General features: G+C 31.4%; 2 protein-coding genes across 6 annotated transcripts; both read left to right on the forward strand.

Moving 5' to 3' along the window:
- The first annotated feature begins 946 nt into the window (after positions 1-946).
- LOC118050475 (uncharacterized) lies at positions 947-2368 on the forward strand. Its single transcript, XM_035060826.1, has one exon. It carries the CDS (start codon positions 947-949, stop codon positions 2366-2368), a length of 1422 nt encoding a protein of 473 aa, XP_034916717.1.
- A 9018-nt stretch (positions 2369-11386) lies between these two features.
- On the forward strand, positions 11387-13050 carry LOC118050476 (uncharacterized). Of its 5 annotated transcripts, none has more exons than XM_035060830.2 (6): positions 11387-11528; positions 11625-11716; positions 11916-12201; positions 12276-12456; positions 12573-12654; positions 12743-13050. In XM_035060830.2, the coding sequence occupies exons 3-6, from the start codon at positions 11982-11984 to the stop codon at positions 12932-12934; spliced, it is 675 nt and encodes a 224-aa protein (XP_034916721.1). In that variant the 5' UTR covers positions 11387-11528; positions 11625-11716; positions 11916-11981; the 3' UTR covers positions 12935-13050. The 5 variants fall into 5 exon arrangements, with proteins under 5 accessions (XP_034916721.1, XP_034916718.1, XP_073261143.1 ...); XM_035060827.2 differs by having other exon boundaries at positions 11625-11693; XM_073405042.1 differs by having other exon boundaries at positions 11398-11693; positions 12743-12918; positions 13015-13050.
- The last annotated feature ends 1564 nt before the right edge of the window (positions 13051-14614 follow it).

The following is a 14614-nucleotide window of genomic DNA, read 5'->3' on the forward strand; positions in this document are numbered from 1 at the left end:
ACGACAACTCCTCTTTCCGTTTTACGAGGAGGTTGTTAAACCCTCCCTCTCGTCTCCAGTTTTGGCTGGTAAGCTCGTAATGCAACCCCCAAAATCAAGCACTGAATTATCGTTAACCTCTTTTTTCCTATTTACCAATGTTCTTTTTGCCAAGGCAAATACAGAGCAGAGAAACTTCGAGGACAAAAGGTACTTGCCTTGTTTATATTTCATCTTCTTTGTGTTGATGGAAATCATTGATGCTTTTTAATTAATTAATTAGAGCCAAGAATGCATGCAATATCTCTGGTCTCAATAATTTGAAGGCCTGTATGTTCCTATAAAACATTAATAATTACGTGGAAGCCATCTTCATAACAGTAAGAAAATATGAGTCTGTCACTGTCTCAATTTGTTTATGGAGAAAACAATGAAATTCACAACATCAATTGCTTAAATATCTTCCTCTCCTTCTCTGTCTCCAGTCTAGGTGCCTTGAATTCATTTTTCAGATCTCTGCATCTATTACATTTCTTTTATGCACCTAATGTTACAATCATGCATGTTCATATCTTAAATCTTTAGCAGGTGCCGAGACAAGTTTGAGTTGGTATGCGAGAGGCTCTTCTATGTTTGTGGGCATGAAGTTTTTGCTGTTTTTTGAAGGTCTAGTTCTCTAAGCTATTATTTTGACAAGCTTCCTTCAAAAAATCACCAGTGCCCTCAGGAAGATCTTTGTTTTCATCTTCCTCATGAAGTTAACTTTAAGAACTCGAGATCTTCATTGCTCATGATTTGTGATTCTTGTTAAGCTTAGTGATTCATATTATCTTCAATATGCCGTACTTTTATTGTCTATCTTTTGTTTTGATTTATTTTGTCCTCTCTCTTGCTGTTTCGATTGAAAAAGTCCCTCTCCTCTCTTCTGCTGCAGGGTTGGGGAATTTCCCTTTTCGTTTCAGCAGCAATGATTGAAAAAACTAACGATGTGATCAGAGAGAGGAGTTGTATGTCAACGATCCCAGAAAATGGTTCTGTCTTTCCGATTCATGAAAATGAATCTCTGATCCCAGAGAATACCGAGCCTGAAGGTGGCCGTATAAGGAGGTACTCCACTGGGGATATAACTATCCCCTACACTAGAGTAAATATTCTTTCACGCTATCTCGCATCGTCAACTGGTTCCTGCCATGATTATTGCAAATATGGAACAAAACATGATTCAAAAATGAAGACAAGGAATCCCATATTAAAGAGCATCAAAGAAAAGCAAGGCATGAATATGAAGAAGACTGTAATTTTAGCAGAAAGACAGGGAGCATCTCCATCTCCTGGCTCAAAAAGACACAACTCCAGCGTTCCTGTTGTCACTGGGCGAAACGTTTCATCATCAACCAAGAAAGAAATTGTACTTTCAAAACAGCTTTTATTACCTCTCAAGGTAAGATCAGATGCTGGTGAGAAGAAGTTGGTGGCACCACCAGCTCTTTCTTCATCAGTCAAGAGAGTCTTGATGCGACCAGTTGTTTCTGTGTTTTCCCAACATTCTGTTAAAGGAGTTTCTCAACTGAAGGGTCAAAGTGAAGTTGTAAAGGCTGAATACAAGCAACCTGGATGTCAGCATGTTTCAAAGAAGACTTTGCCTATCAGTGAATTAGATACCGATGAGAATAAAGCTATGAAACTTTCTCAAAATGGAACTCTCACAGCTGGATTGTCTGCACCTCCTGCTAAGAAGATCATGAGGCGCACTAAGAAAGGAATTCACTCCACTCATCTGCCTCCATCCTCTGAGAAGAAGTGCGTTAGACATATTAAAGATGGAACAACTCGCATTAGTCGAACACCCATATCTTCTTTGGCATCATCCAAGTCTTCCCGTAGCAGTGCCTACAGTGAATGCTATGTAACTGATCTTAAGAACAGTATTGCTGCAAACAAACTGCCATCTAAGACCAGGCCTAGGAAGGATGGAGTAGTTTCCACTACAGGTAAAGATTCCGCAGCCAGAAAGGTAAATTTTAGGTCAGGAACGGTGGTTGAACTTCAGCCTGAAAATAGAACTTCAAGGAGACTCATATTTAGGCGAAGATACCTTGGCGAAGGCCAAATTGGTGAAACTGCTGGTACCAGCAAGGACAACCTCAAGAGCAAAGAAGTTTGTGAAAATGAAGCTCATAGCGCAAAAATGGAATCGGAGAAAGTTGTTTTAGAACACCAAGATATGCAAGAAAAGAAAATTGTGCAGAGTTTGTTAAATAACATGATTGAGGAGACTGCAGTTAAGCTTGTCGAGAGCAGGAAGAGTAAGGTGAAAGCTCTGATTGGTGCTTTCGAAACTGTGATCTCTCTTCAGGATTCCAAAACCTCGTCAACAGTTGGAGCTTAATTTCCAATATCTGTTTATATATTTGAACATATATAACTGTGTTTGTATATAATAATCTTATTCATGAAAAACACGATAGAGATACAAATAATGGAGGTGACATGAGAGTGAGCGAACTCACAGAAAGGCAAAATTATCCATTGAGTTGAGCGAACGCTGACGAAATGCATTAATTCTCTTGTTAATGTTTTCATTGCTTTGTGAATGGGGCAATTTTTGCTTTTATTTATATTTATTGTTAAATAGAGTTAGCATAAGAGCATTAATTGTGGGGTACTGTTTTTTCTTCAGTAAAAAAGAGTTCTATCTAATATGCTTCTGAATCCATGGCTTGCTTGGAATGAAGAACCCAATACATAGCTGACTGTTAGCATAACTACGTGCGTTAGTTTACTTAGAAAATAGAAAATGTTTCCAAAAATTCCATGGTCCAGCAGCCATTAAAATAGAAAAACCTAAAACATGCACATACTTCTTCCATTAGCTTATTGTAATAGTAGAATTACCATTTTACTTTTTTTTTTTTATATATAAATATAAGCTATGTATTAGGATTGCATCTTATATGATTCATTTATCATTTTTTATTTGATTGGAGACATTTTAGTCATTTAATTTTTTCCCATAGTTTAACTACCTAATTACTTTTAAAAATAAAAAATTATTAATCTTAACTCTAGGAGCGTTTTATGTTTTTTTTATAATAACAATAAAATGACTTTAATGCCCATAGAGTTTTTTTTTTTTTTGCTTATGTTTAGGGGAGTTTTTATGTTTCTCACATGGTTTTTATTTATTTATTATTATCATGTTAGTTTAGGGGTAATTTTAAACTTAATAAATATAAATATTATTAAAAAATGACACATGTTAGCATGTGGGTGATCCCCTCGCCTATTGGGCAGCACATACGATGTCATCCGACGACCAAACCCCTCCTTTATGCTGGTGTTAGAATTGTCTCAGCATCCTGTGTGGCCAATGGCCATTATGTTTGACATGAACGACCTCTCTTTCCTTTTATTTTCTCTGTCCTCCTTAATTTACACTCATGTTCCTTCAAAAATTTAAAGCAACCATTTAATTTGTAATTTTTTTGCATTTAGTCTCTATTCTTTTGATTATTATTTATTTTATTTGAAATAATTTATAAAATTAGAATTCTTATTCAATCTCATCCCCCTTTAATTTTTTCATCTCTCAAATTTGATTCTTATTTTTTTTTTATTGCTATTTATTTTATTTAAAATAGTTTTTTAAATTGATTATTTTTTTACAATTGCATCCTCCTTCGGTTTTTTTTTCCCTATCAAATTTGATCTTCATTATTTTGATTGCTATTTTTTTCCCCTTTGGCAATTTATTTAAATTATATTTTTTTATTTCATTCTTAAACATTAAATTGGTTGGAAATTGAGCTTCTTGATTTAGTTGCTGTTGTTGTTTTTTTTTTTTTTTTTTTTTAAGTTTCAGATTTTAGCATTTACTTAATTACATTATATGGAATTTCTTACTAATTTTAAAAATGACTTGAGTTATCTTGGTTCTATTTATTTTTTGTTATTTGTTGAATTTACTTTGAAGTTTTTTTTTTTAAATTAAGATTTTTTTTAATTTATCCTTTAATATTATATTGATTAAGATTGTTTTTTTCAGTTTCCATCCTTCAAGATTAGAGTTTTTTTTTTTTTTTTTTTTTTTTTTTTTATATTGAGCTTCTTGATTTTTTTTTCAATTTTTTTTCTATTTATTTATCTTGGTTTCATTACTTAGACTATGAGTTTAACAAGTTAAATTGAGTTAGTTCGAGTCCAGGATGTAGCGCGGGCCCACAAATCTAGTTAACTATAAACTAAAAGAGGAGGGGATTTTACTATACCTCTCCTCACACAACACTCTTTATTATAATAGTGCTATGCTTTTCTTTTTTCTTTGATTTTTTTTTCAATCAATGTTATTTTTTTTTAAAATTTCATCTTTTAATATTAAATTTATTTATTTATTGAGTTATCACACTCTTATGGCATATATTGTGGGTTGATTTATTTTTTTTTTTTCTTTTTTTGAATTAAATTTTTATTTTTTTCCAATTTTATAATTTAATATTGGATTGATTGAGAATTAGATTTTATAATTTGTTTTACTTTCTATCACGTTATTTCGGACTCATGATCCAGGAATAATACTTAACGAGTTAACCTAAGTTGACTCAAGTTGTTTTTTGTGTCCTTTTTCTAATTGATTTTTTTTTTCAATTTTATCATTCAACACTTAATTAGTTGAGAATTGAGCTTCATAATCTGTCTTGATTTACTTTCTATGAGGATATCTTGGTCTCATGATCAAGGTCATGAGTTTTTGTATTTTTACCTTGGTTAAATTGAGTTATTTTTTTTTCTTTCTAAGAAGTTATCTCGGTCTCATGACCAAGGTCACGAGTCCTTTAACAATGAATTTTCTTTTTTAATGAGTTGTTCTCATCTTATGACCTAGGTCGTGGCTTTGACGAATTAATCCAATTGACTCATTGTTTTCCCTTCAATTTCATCATTTAATGTTGTGTTTGATTATGAATTAGGCTTCATAATTTGTTTTGGTTTTTTTTATTAGGTTATTCCAATTTTATAACCCAAGAGTAGTGCTTAATAGGTTAAACTAAGTTGATTTATCTTATTTTTATGTCATTTTTTTTAATTAAAGTTTTAAAAATTTTATCATTAACATTGGGTTTAAAAAGGGTAGTTAAGAATTGACTTTTATAATTTATTTTGATTTACTATCTATGAGGTTTATCTTAGTTTCATAACGAAAGTTGTACATTTAGCAGGTTAATCCGGGGTTATTTATGTTGTTTTAAAATTATTTTTTTTCTATGAGGTTATCTTGGTCTAAATGACTCAGGTTATTTTTTTATGTTTTTATTTAATTTATTTTTTTAATATCATCCTTTAATATTGAGGTGCTGAGATTGGAATTTTTAAATTTTTTTCGATTTGCTTTTCATGAGGTTATCTCGGTCTTATGACCAATGTCGTGAGTTTGAAAGATGAACTAGGGTCATCTTTTTAGGTCATTTTTTTTTATTTGTTTTTTTCAATTTTATCCTTCAACATTTGAGTAATTAAGAATTAGACTTCATAATTTATTTTTATTTGCTTTCTATAGGTTTATTATAGTCTCATAACCTAAGTTATAGATTTGACATATTTACCTAGGTGATCGAAGTCAATCCAATATGTTGTTATCTTAATATATAAAAAAATATCATCTTGAATTTATTTTTAGTCAAACTATATTTTTATAGGTTGTATGGGTTGCTTTATCTACAAAGTCAACCGGGTTATAACGAGTCAACACTTATATAATTTTAAATAACTTTTCTGTTAGAAAAAAAATATTAGCAATATCTGAATAATTTTTTATATTAAAAAAAAAATTTAACCGACCCATAACATAAAACGTATGAATTATCTATTTCTTTTTTTAAAAAACTCAAAGGGAGAGCTTTATTACAAAATAAAGAAATTGTGTAATGAATAAAAGACATTCATCGAGAAGAACATTCTAACCATAATTACTACTTTGTTCATAGATGCTACATAATGTTTGTTTTTCTTTGTTTTGGAAATTAGATAAAGGTTTAGGATAAATTTGGCCATTAGCACAATAAACGTAAAAATTCAACGGAATAATATTGTTTGAAAATGATTTAGAGAAATAACACACTTTTACCTTGTCGCACTTCAGAAGCACAACATTTACTAAATGCCACATTTTTAAAGCACGACAAGGTGAAAGTGTGCTATCATTTGTCTTAATTGGTCAACTGGTTCTGAAAATAACAAGGAAAATCTCAAAACTACCAAAATAGAGGGGCCTCAACAAGATTTTTGATATCTAAAGATTCAATAGTATGCATAGTGACATAATTGCTACTATAGGAACAATGACATCTGAAAACTCTTGTAAAAGTTTAAGCGCAATGTAATTGTCGAATCAAAAGTAATAGACCTTTTTGATTTATTATTTTGGTCTAGTATAACCAAACCTTCTTTTGGACATAGACTTGCCTTAATGACCCATAAATACACATGCTACGTCATCCATACAATCTATTTATGACATATCCTCATTTAGTTATGGTTGACCTACACCTGGCTGCTCAGAATCACCTATTATCACAAGTCTGACCACATCGTTGACATTGAAAAACAAAGAACAATTACTGTGTGAATAATAACTTTTTGAGATTTTAATTGGAGTCTATTTTTTAGTCTACTAGTTGGACAAAGATTTATATTTTGACTCATAAAACATGTTTGGAAGAAAAAGTTCATAAAATTATGGTTTATATGTGAAACAGTCAATCGATTAAGCCAATAATTGAAAATTCACCTTGAAGCATGACATTTAGTAAATGTTGCTATTCTAAAGCACAACAAAGAAAAGTGTGCTATTTCACCAACTCTTTTTCAAACAGTGTTATTTTACCAATTTTTTACGTTTAACAAAAATAAAACCATAGGTTTTATGGCACACAATTAAGTGATTATTGATGTACAAATTAAAAAGAGTATAAAAATTTGTTTATGCTCAATTTGGAAGCCAAATCAAATATTAGATTCATTAATATAATATTATATGAGTATTAAAGATAAATTAAGCCTTTATTAATATAAAAAATATATTTATATGAATATAATAATGCTACATAAGGTTGTTAAAATCGCGATTCAACTCGTAAAATCATACGTTTTTTACGAGTTAATATAGACTTTACGTGCTAAATCGTACATAAAACTCGGAAATGAGTAAAATCGGGTCAAAATCGGGTAAAATCGTTAAAATCAGGTGAAATCGCGTAAAACCGCGATTTCACCACCGATTGAACGAGTTTGCCCGCAGGAAATTTTAATTCAATGTTGCTGCCACGTGTCTCCCTCCTATTGGCTCTAACAGATCGAAGGCAATTAACTTAATGTGGCGGGTTGTTCTCTTCTCCTTTGTCCAGTGACTCCAGTCTCTCCTTCCTCCTCCTGTTCGTTCGTCTCCTCTCTGCTTTTGCCTGGTGCTGGAGCTTGATGACAAAGACAATGGCGGAGATGTGTTGATTGGCCAAAGCTAACTTCTCTCCTTCTCTGTTGTTGTCTCTGCTGCATGCTCCCTTTTGTTTTTGTTTTTTTTACTGCTGTTTGTTCTTTTTCCCCTGTATTCTTCTGGTTTTTCATCTCTGTTTCCTCCCTGGTTTTGTTTCTTCTGTGTTCTGGGTTGTTCTTCCCTGTTCCTTCCCCTTGCTCCTTTGTTACGAAGACGATGACGATGGCGCAAGTGTAGGAGACGATGAACAATGCTTCCAAAACGGCGCCGTTGTGTCCTTGGGCATGACTATTTTTCACTTTAGTCCCTAGACAGTTTAAACTTAACAATTGGGACCCTAATCAGAAATAATTGATTTCTAATTGTGCCCTTGGATTAAATTCAATTGAATCCTTGAGTTATAGCGCTATTTACACAATAGTCTTGGGTTTTTGGACTATTCAATTTGGTCATTGAATTTTAATTTTCAAGCAATTTTTCCTTGAATCAGCTCCAAACTTTGGTATTTTTTCAATTACACTCCTGATTTCTTTAATTAATTAAATCAAAGTTTAATTTAGTCCTCAAACTCATTAATTCTTCAATTAAACTCTTGATTTCATTAATTAAAATAATCTAAATTTTTATTTGAAGGCTTGAAATATGTATGAATTTTTATTTGAAGCATGTTTTTTAAGGTGCTTGAACTATGTATGAATTTTTTATTTGAAACATGAATTTTTTTTAATATATTTTAAAATTCCTTACGATTTTACGATTTTACGATTCGATTTTACGATCCGAGTTTGTGTAAGGCTTTCCGTGCCGTGTTAGAATCTTACGATTTTACAATTCGATTTTACGATCCGAGTTTGTGTAAAGCTTTCCGTGCCGTGTTAAAATCGCGATTTTAACAACCTTGATGCTACATGTAATCAATTGATTGACTACAAGCCATATTAAACTAATAAGGAAATATTCACTAACTTCATGAAAATAGAATCCTTAAAGATTGTCCTGATGAATCTGGATTGGAAATCAATTTAGGTGTTGGCCACCAACCCCTAGTCGAAAATAGAATCAAATGTTGAAGGTTGGATCTTGAACAAGAATGGAAAGGCTGAGTTTATGGTATCAAAAAGAGACTAATTAGAAGAGTATGTTTGGCTCAAAATTTGGATTGGATTTAAGGAGTTAAATCATGATTCTTTGTACCAAGATTGTAGCCGACATGTTGGAGAACACTTTCCTTTTATTATTGCAATGCCAAAAGAATCAATTAGGATGAAAATTAAGCTCTAAGATTGCCTAAGAGTAAATTGTCTCTACTATTTTCCTTTAATACCTAGAAATCTACAAAATTAGAAACCAAAATGATGTGAATCTTTACAACTTGTTCTTCACTAACTTAAGCCAAACACATTGTTTCACTTAATTTGAAACATCTTTTTTTATTTAATCAACATAAGGTTTTTGGCTAATTAAAATCATGCTAAATTTCATATTTGTCCTCCCATTTTAGTTCCATTTGTGCTTCAGTTCTTGGTCTTTAAATTTTTCTAATTTGGGTTAATTTAACCTATTTTTCCTTAATTTCTTTCAATAATAACCCTGAGCAAATTAACATATATCCTCTAATTTTCCCATTGCTTTCATTTTAGTACTTGGTTATTCAATTTTTCATTTTTAAGCCAAATTAAGTCCCAATTTAACTTTTCTTTCTTAATTGAGCCCTCATCATTGAACTTTTTGGCTATTTAATTATAACTTATCATTGAACTTCTAATTTATTTCACTTTTAATTAAATCAAATTAAGCTCCTTTCTCAATTTCTTCTTTAATTCAAGCTTCAATTATGACATAGAATTTCTTAAAACTCAATTTTACCTATGATTCTCAATTATTGGTCCAATTTTTTGCATTTTTGTATTTTTCTTGTATTTTCATGATTATTTCTAACCAAGTAAAAATTATCAAAACAAAAAAAATTGATTAAAATCGATTAAATTTACCAAAAAGACAATGTTTTTGGCTTTTATGTTTTTATTTGAAATACATAAAAAAAAAGTCAAAATTTGGTTCTAACACATATAACACATGATGCATTTTAAAGGTGGTCTTCCACTTATCATTCGACTTGATTTTGATATTGATTTTGATATTATAGTAGCTACTTTTAAGGTTAATCTTGAAAAATATCCTAAAACTTGCTAATTAATCCAGCATGTCATCTAGTCGTGGCATCATATACGTGTACATCATTGTAATTTGGTTAATAACTCGGTTTTCAACGCATATCCATCATGAACCATTATTTTTAAAGACCAAAAAGGGAAAGAGAGCACATACTCATGTTATTTTGAATATACTTTTCCAACAACTCGACCACCTTTCTTTGCATCTCTTTAGCTTTCATAGAGCTAGGCCTACATGTTAACTTGTTTGGTAGACTAAGCACTAAAACCAAATCAATCGTATATCTCTTATGGAAGGCAAGCTTTGGGGCAACTTTTTCGACATTAAATTTGCAAATTCTATCAACACACCTTTACTTCCTTAAAAGTGTCATCAACATCATCTTCTTTTCCAACTGCACTACTACACGGCATTAGAGCATGCACTACTCATTATTCACCTTGTATTTCTTCTATATACTACGATAAAGACAATAAACTATTTTCCTTTTTAAATTTTGGCCCAACCTTCTACAAATACTTATAGATAAATCCCCAATCTCAATCTCAATCTCAATTTCAGAAATTTTGATTTTGATTTTTTTCAAAAATCCTGCTCAACATTTTATAATAAATTTTGATATAGAATTTGATAAAACATGTGGATATGATATGTTAGTGAGAGAGGGCAGGAGAGGCAATGACAATAATTGACGTAGTTGATGTTATATTTTTAGCTTAGTGGTTTTTCATCATATTTATTTTATCGAGAAAATATCTTTCTTTAATGATTTTTTTTTAATTTTAAATGTTCATTCTCAGCTTTTGATTATATTAAGATATTCTATTAACTTCAAGGATGAAATTGAAATTGACATGAACTAAAATGTAACGTAGAACAAATATGAAAAATACGGGTTTCATTAAAATAAATCATAGATTTTAAGTGAAATTAAAAGAACACATTTTTCTTATTCTTTTTAAGATTTTTTTCCAATAAAAAATTAAAAATCATGTTCATTTCTTGAAAACAAAAATAAATCTTTTTCACCGAAAGAATAAGAAATACATCACAATTGTAATTAGTGTTCATAAAAAAACATAACAATAATTTTGTATTTGTAATAATATAATTATAAAATATTTATTTTATTTTATTCAAATTAATAATTATCATGAAAAAGTTATACTTATCAACTAAAAAGGGGAAACTTTATATAATATTTATAATTAAAAATAAATCTATGACACTAACTAAATTTGAAAATTGTTAGAAAAAATAATTTTAATATTTTACATTGATAAATAGTTTCTGCATACAAATTAAAAATATTATATTATTTGTGTTTTTTATTTTATTTTAGAAAACAATAAAAAAAATTATAAAGAAACTCAGGTGAAAAACTTTTAAACTGAGTCTTTCAAATTATTATATATATATATTTGAAAAATAAAAAAATAGTTTGGAGAATTTTGACGAGGATTTTTTATTTTTCTTTCTGTAGCTTCAATTTTACAGAATAAATGAAGTATTAAACGAGCCATTTCCTTTTTTCTTCGTGCAAAGATGTATATTTAGCAACTAGCTGTAGAAAGTAAGATAGAAAGTAGTTAATTAGAAATGGAGCACAAGTGGCGGGATGAAAAGCGGAAAACAGATCCTTGGCTTCCCGTAAAAGCAAAAATATGCTACAGCGGTAGCTTGCATGCAAAGCATAGTTCATATATCTTGCTTGCACCAATCTTCTGTTCATGATCTAAAAGTTGAATCTTTACAAATCTTGCAAGACTTCCTTTCCAGGCTGTTTCTTATCACATAATCATATCATTAAACACCACTACCTCCTAGAAAAGGCAAACAATGCAAGTATTTTGGCGTGGTGGATGAAGATTTTAACAAGGCAAAGGAGGTACCTTCAAACTTTCTCATACGAGTATGAGAAATAAAGTTAATTTGTATGATGGTTTCTGTTTATCATTTTTCTTGATGACATTTTCCGGTCCAGAGCAGCAAGAATCTAGCAGTGTCACGGAGAGAGCAATACCGCCTCGGCGAACAGAATCCTTCAGAACAGGTACTCGTGGTGTTCCTACAACTGTATGTTTACAAAAGTTCTAGTTCTACTACATATGCTGGAGTCCTGTTTTCCTGTGCTATATTAACATTCTATGCTCTTCTACATGGATTATTTATATGATTCCGGATTTAAAAGACTGAATTTGATGTTAAGAATTCATTCATGAGAGAAAGGTAAATTTAAATGACTCATATTCTAACAAACAAGTGTAATTACTAGCTATTTTGTAGTAGATAACAAGGGGCAGAACTGGTTCCTTCCGGAGGCACTTCTCTAGCTAGGCTAATGAGTCAGGATTACGATTTCCAAGATGGTGAGTTTGCGACTGCTGTTGCTGCTGCTGCATTTGTCATTCACTCACTTGAAGAAGCTGAAGCAGACCACAGAAGAAAGCTGAGAGGGGATTTTGGTAAGTCAAAGGAAAAAATCAAGACTACGAAACAAGATTCTTCAGCTGGTTCTGTAGTAACAAGACATTTCTCTAGCAGGGAAGTGACAGTTGCAGGTAATTGTCAACGGTCAAAAGAAAATTCCAAACAAGAGTTTACTGCTAGACTGTAACAAAGGAATAATTTGCAGGTGAAACTTCAGCTAGAAAACCAGCAGAAGAGGACAGAAGGCGACAAGAAAATGCTTTCCCTACCAGAAAACCAAGTCGTTCCTCCTCTGTGAGACCAATGAACCGACAACCTTTCAGCCAAGTTGTGGAAACCAAAGCAGATTCTTGGGAGAAAGATCAGCTAAGAAAGATTAATAGAAGGTGACCCTTAGTTCATTTGAACAGTTCCAAATCTACTTGAAAAAGTAGTTCAAACTCAACCATGTACTACTATTACTTCCTAGTCTGGGTTATAATAAGTCGAAACTAAATTTCAGGTATGAGAAAATGAAATCCAAGATTCTAGATTGGGAGAAGGCAAAAAAGATGCGAGCCAAACTCCATGGGGAAAAGAAGAAGGTTTCACTTTGATATTTGATATTTATCTAATCAGCTTTGTGAATGCTAATGATTAAGCTAGCCATTATCCTGACATCTGGACCTGTAGAGCGAACTGGAGCTAAGAAGGGCAAGAAACATGCAACATTACCAGAACAAGATAGCGAGAATTGATTTGATTTCTGGAGGAGCAAGAGGAAAGTTGGAGGAGAAAAGAAGAAATGAAGAGCTTGAGGTTAAAGAGAAGGCAAAGCACATGCGTTCCAAGGGAAGGAGTCCTTCGAGGTGTTTCTGCTGCTGAATGTTGCAAAGAACTTCAAAGTTATTCTATGCATGTACAGTATTTTATAAACTTGACACGTGTGTAACCATTTATTACAGCTACCAATGAATTACTTGTGTAAATGACTCTAATAACTGGTCTGAGCGCTGTTGGGTTTCGCACAGGCAAGTCTTTCTGGCCTCCCAAGCACAAAAACGTATACGATTGATTCATATAATATATAAGCACCTCACTTTTCTTATTTCTATGGATGCGAGATTCATCACACCTCAGCGATCATCAAACACGTAATTTAATCAGCTTTAGCCAGCGGGATTTGGAATTTCCTTCACACCCACATATCCGGATGTCAGACTCTTAATGGTGTGAGAGATATTGAATAAAACTGTTCATGGTATAAATTTTCCTCTTTTATGTATTATAGCTGCAGAGGATTCAGATTAACGAAAGAGATTGCAGGAAAGTATATTAAGAAGACAAGTTTTGGTGTGGGTTATGAAGAACATTTTCGTTAAGCTCAAGAGATCGGAAGAAAAAACAAGACTTCTACTCGTCCGTTGCGGAGGGGAACTTAGCTTCTCAGAGGCTTACAAAAACAAACTGTAGTCGGGGTATCAAAAGCCCGGTTGTAGAGAGGATGGTGCTCCAGGGAGGGCCCTTGGCCCCCTTGGAAGCTCCAGGAAATCTAAATCCTTGATCACTCCAAGCTGCAAATAGACCAGTTTATCTTTGTTTGGTCTAAAATTATATTCCATTTATTTTCCACTGTGTGTTTGTAATGAACATTTAAAATTTTCTGTTACAAGAGGAATTGAGAAAACAAGGAAAAGCTGCTGCATAACAGAATAGGAATAAGAACAAATCTTTGTTTATGTAACTTGTATGGATTTATCTTAAAGGTAAAAAAACAAATTTGTTGCAATGGTGAAGTTTTTGGCAAGAGAAAATAAGAAAAAATTTTCATTACCAAAAAGGGCTAGGTATTTTAAAAAATGACTTGACCGTTTCTAGAAATGGTTAGACCTTTTAGCTATTGTTTTGTTGTAGTTCTATTTGTGTTTTAGTTTTTCTTAGTTTATTAAAGAAAATGGATGATTATTATATGAAAAAGAAAAATATAATGTGTATAAGCATGAAATAAACTTACATGATAATATTACTTATATTAAAGTGTTAAGAGTTGGAAATCTTAAGTTTAATGTTTGATAATAAAAAAGTGTATTCATGAGTAAAATATATTTAAATTGTTAAAAGAATATTGAGAAGTATATTCTTGATATCTAAAAAAGTGAATTTGATGTAAAATTTTGAGTGATGCAGCAAAGGCATTTGGTTGCGTGTGTAATATCCATTTTTTTTTTTTTTTTTATCACATGTTATGTCCGAATAATAAGCTTATGTGCAATATTAAAGTCATATATATATATATATATATATATATATATATATATATATATATTCCACCAAAAGTTTAACATAATTTCTTTTATATTTGAACTATATTAAGTTATCGACATTTTCAAACCTATCATAAATATCATTATAACACATGGTCTAACCATTTTAGACCTTAATTCACATCAACACCATCGAAGGATTCAAACATCCAATTAATTTCCACAAAGTCACAAACAATAAAGTAAAACTCCCAAACATTCAAGTAATATATAAAGGAAAGAAATATATAACATATAATAG

The sequence above is a fragment of the Populus alba genome, chromosome 15 (assembly GCF_005239225.2).
Source record: "Populus alba chromosome 15, ASM523922v2, whole genome shotgun sequence".
NCBI lineage: Eukaryota > Viridiplantae > Streptophyta > Magnoliopsida > Malpighiales > Salicaceae > Populus > Populus alba.

Coding starts and splice junctions, on each gene's coding strand:
- LOC118050476 (XM_035060830.2), top strand. CDS start 11,982: ATGAGTCAGGATTACGATTTCCAAGATGGTGAGTTTGCGACTGCTGTT. Junction 12,202..12,275: donor CAGGGAAGTGACAGTTGCAG/GTAATTGTCAAC, acceptor AATAATTTGCAG/GTGAAACTTCAGCTAGAAAA. Junction 12,655..12,742: donor TCCATGGGGAAAAGAAGAAG/GTTTCACTTTGA, acceptor CTGGACCTGTAG/AGCGAACTGGAGCTAAGAAG.
- LOC118050475 (XM_035060826.1), top strand. CDS start 947: ATGATTGAAAAAACTAACGATGTGATCAGAGAGAGGAGTTGTATGTCA.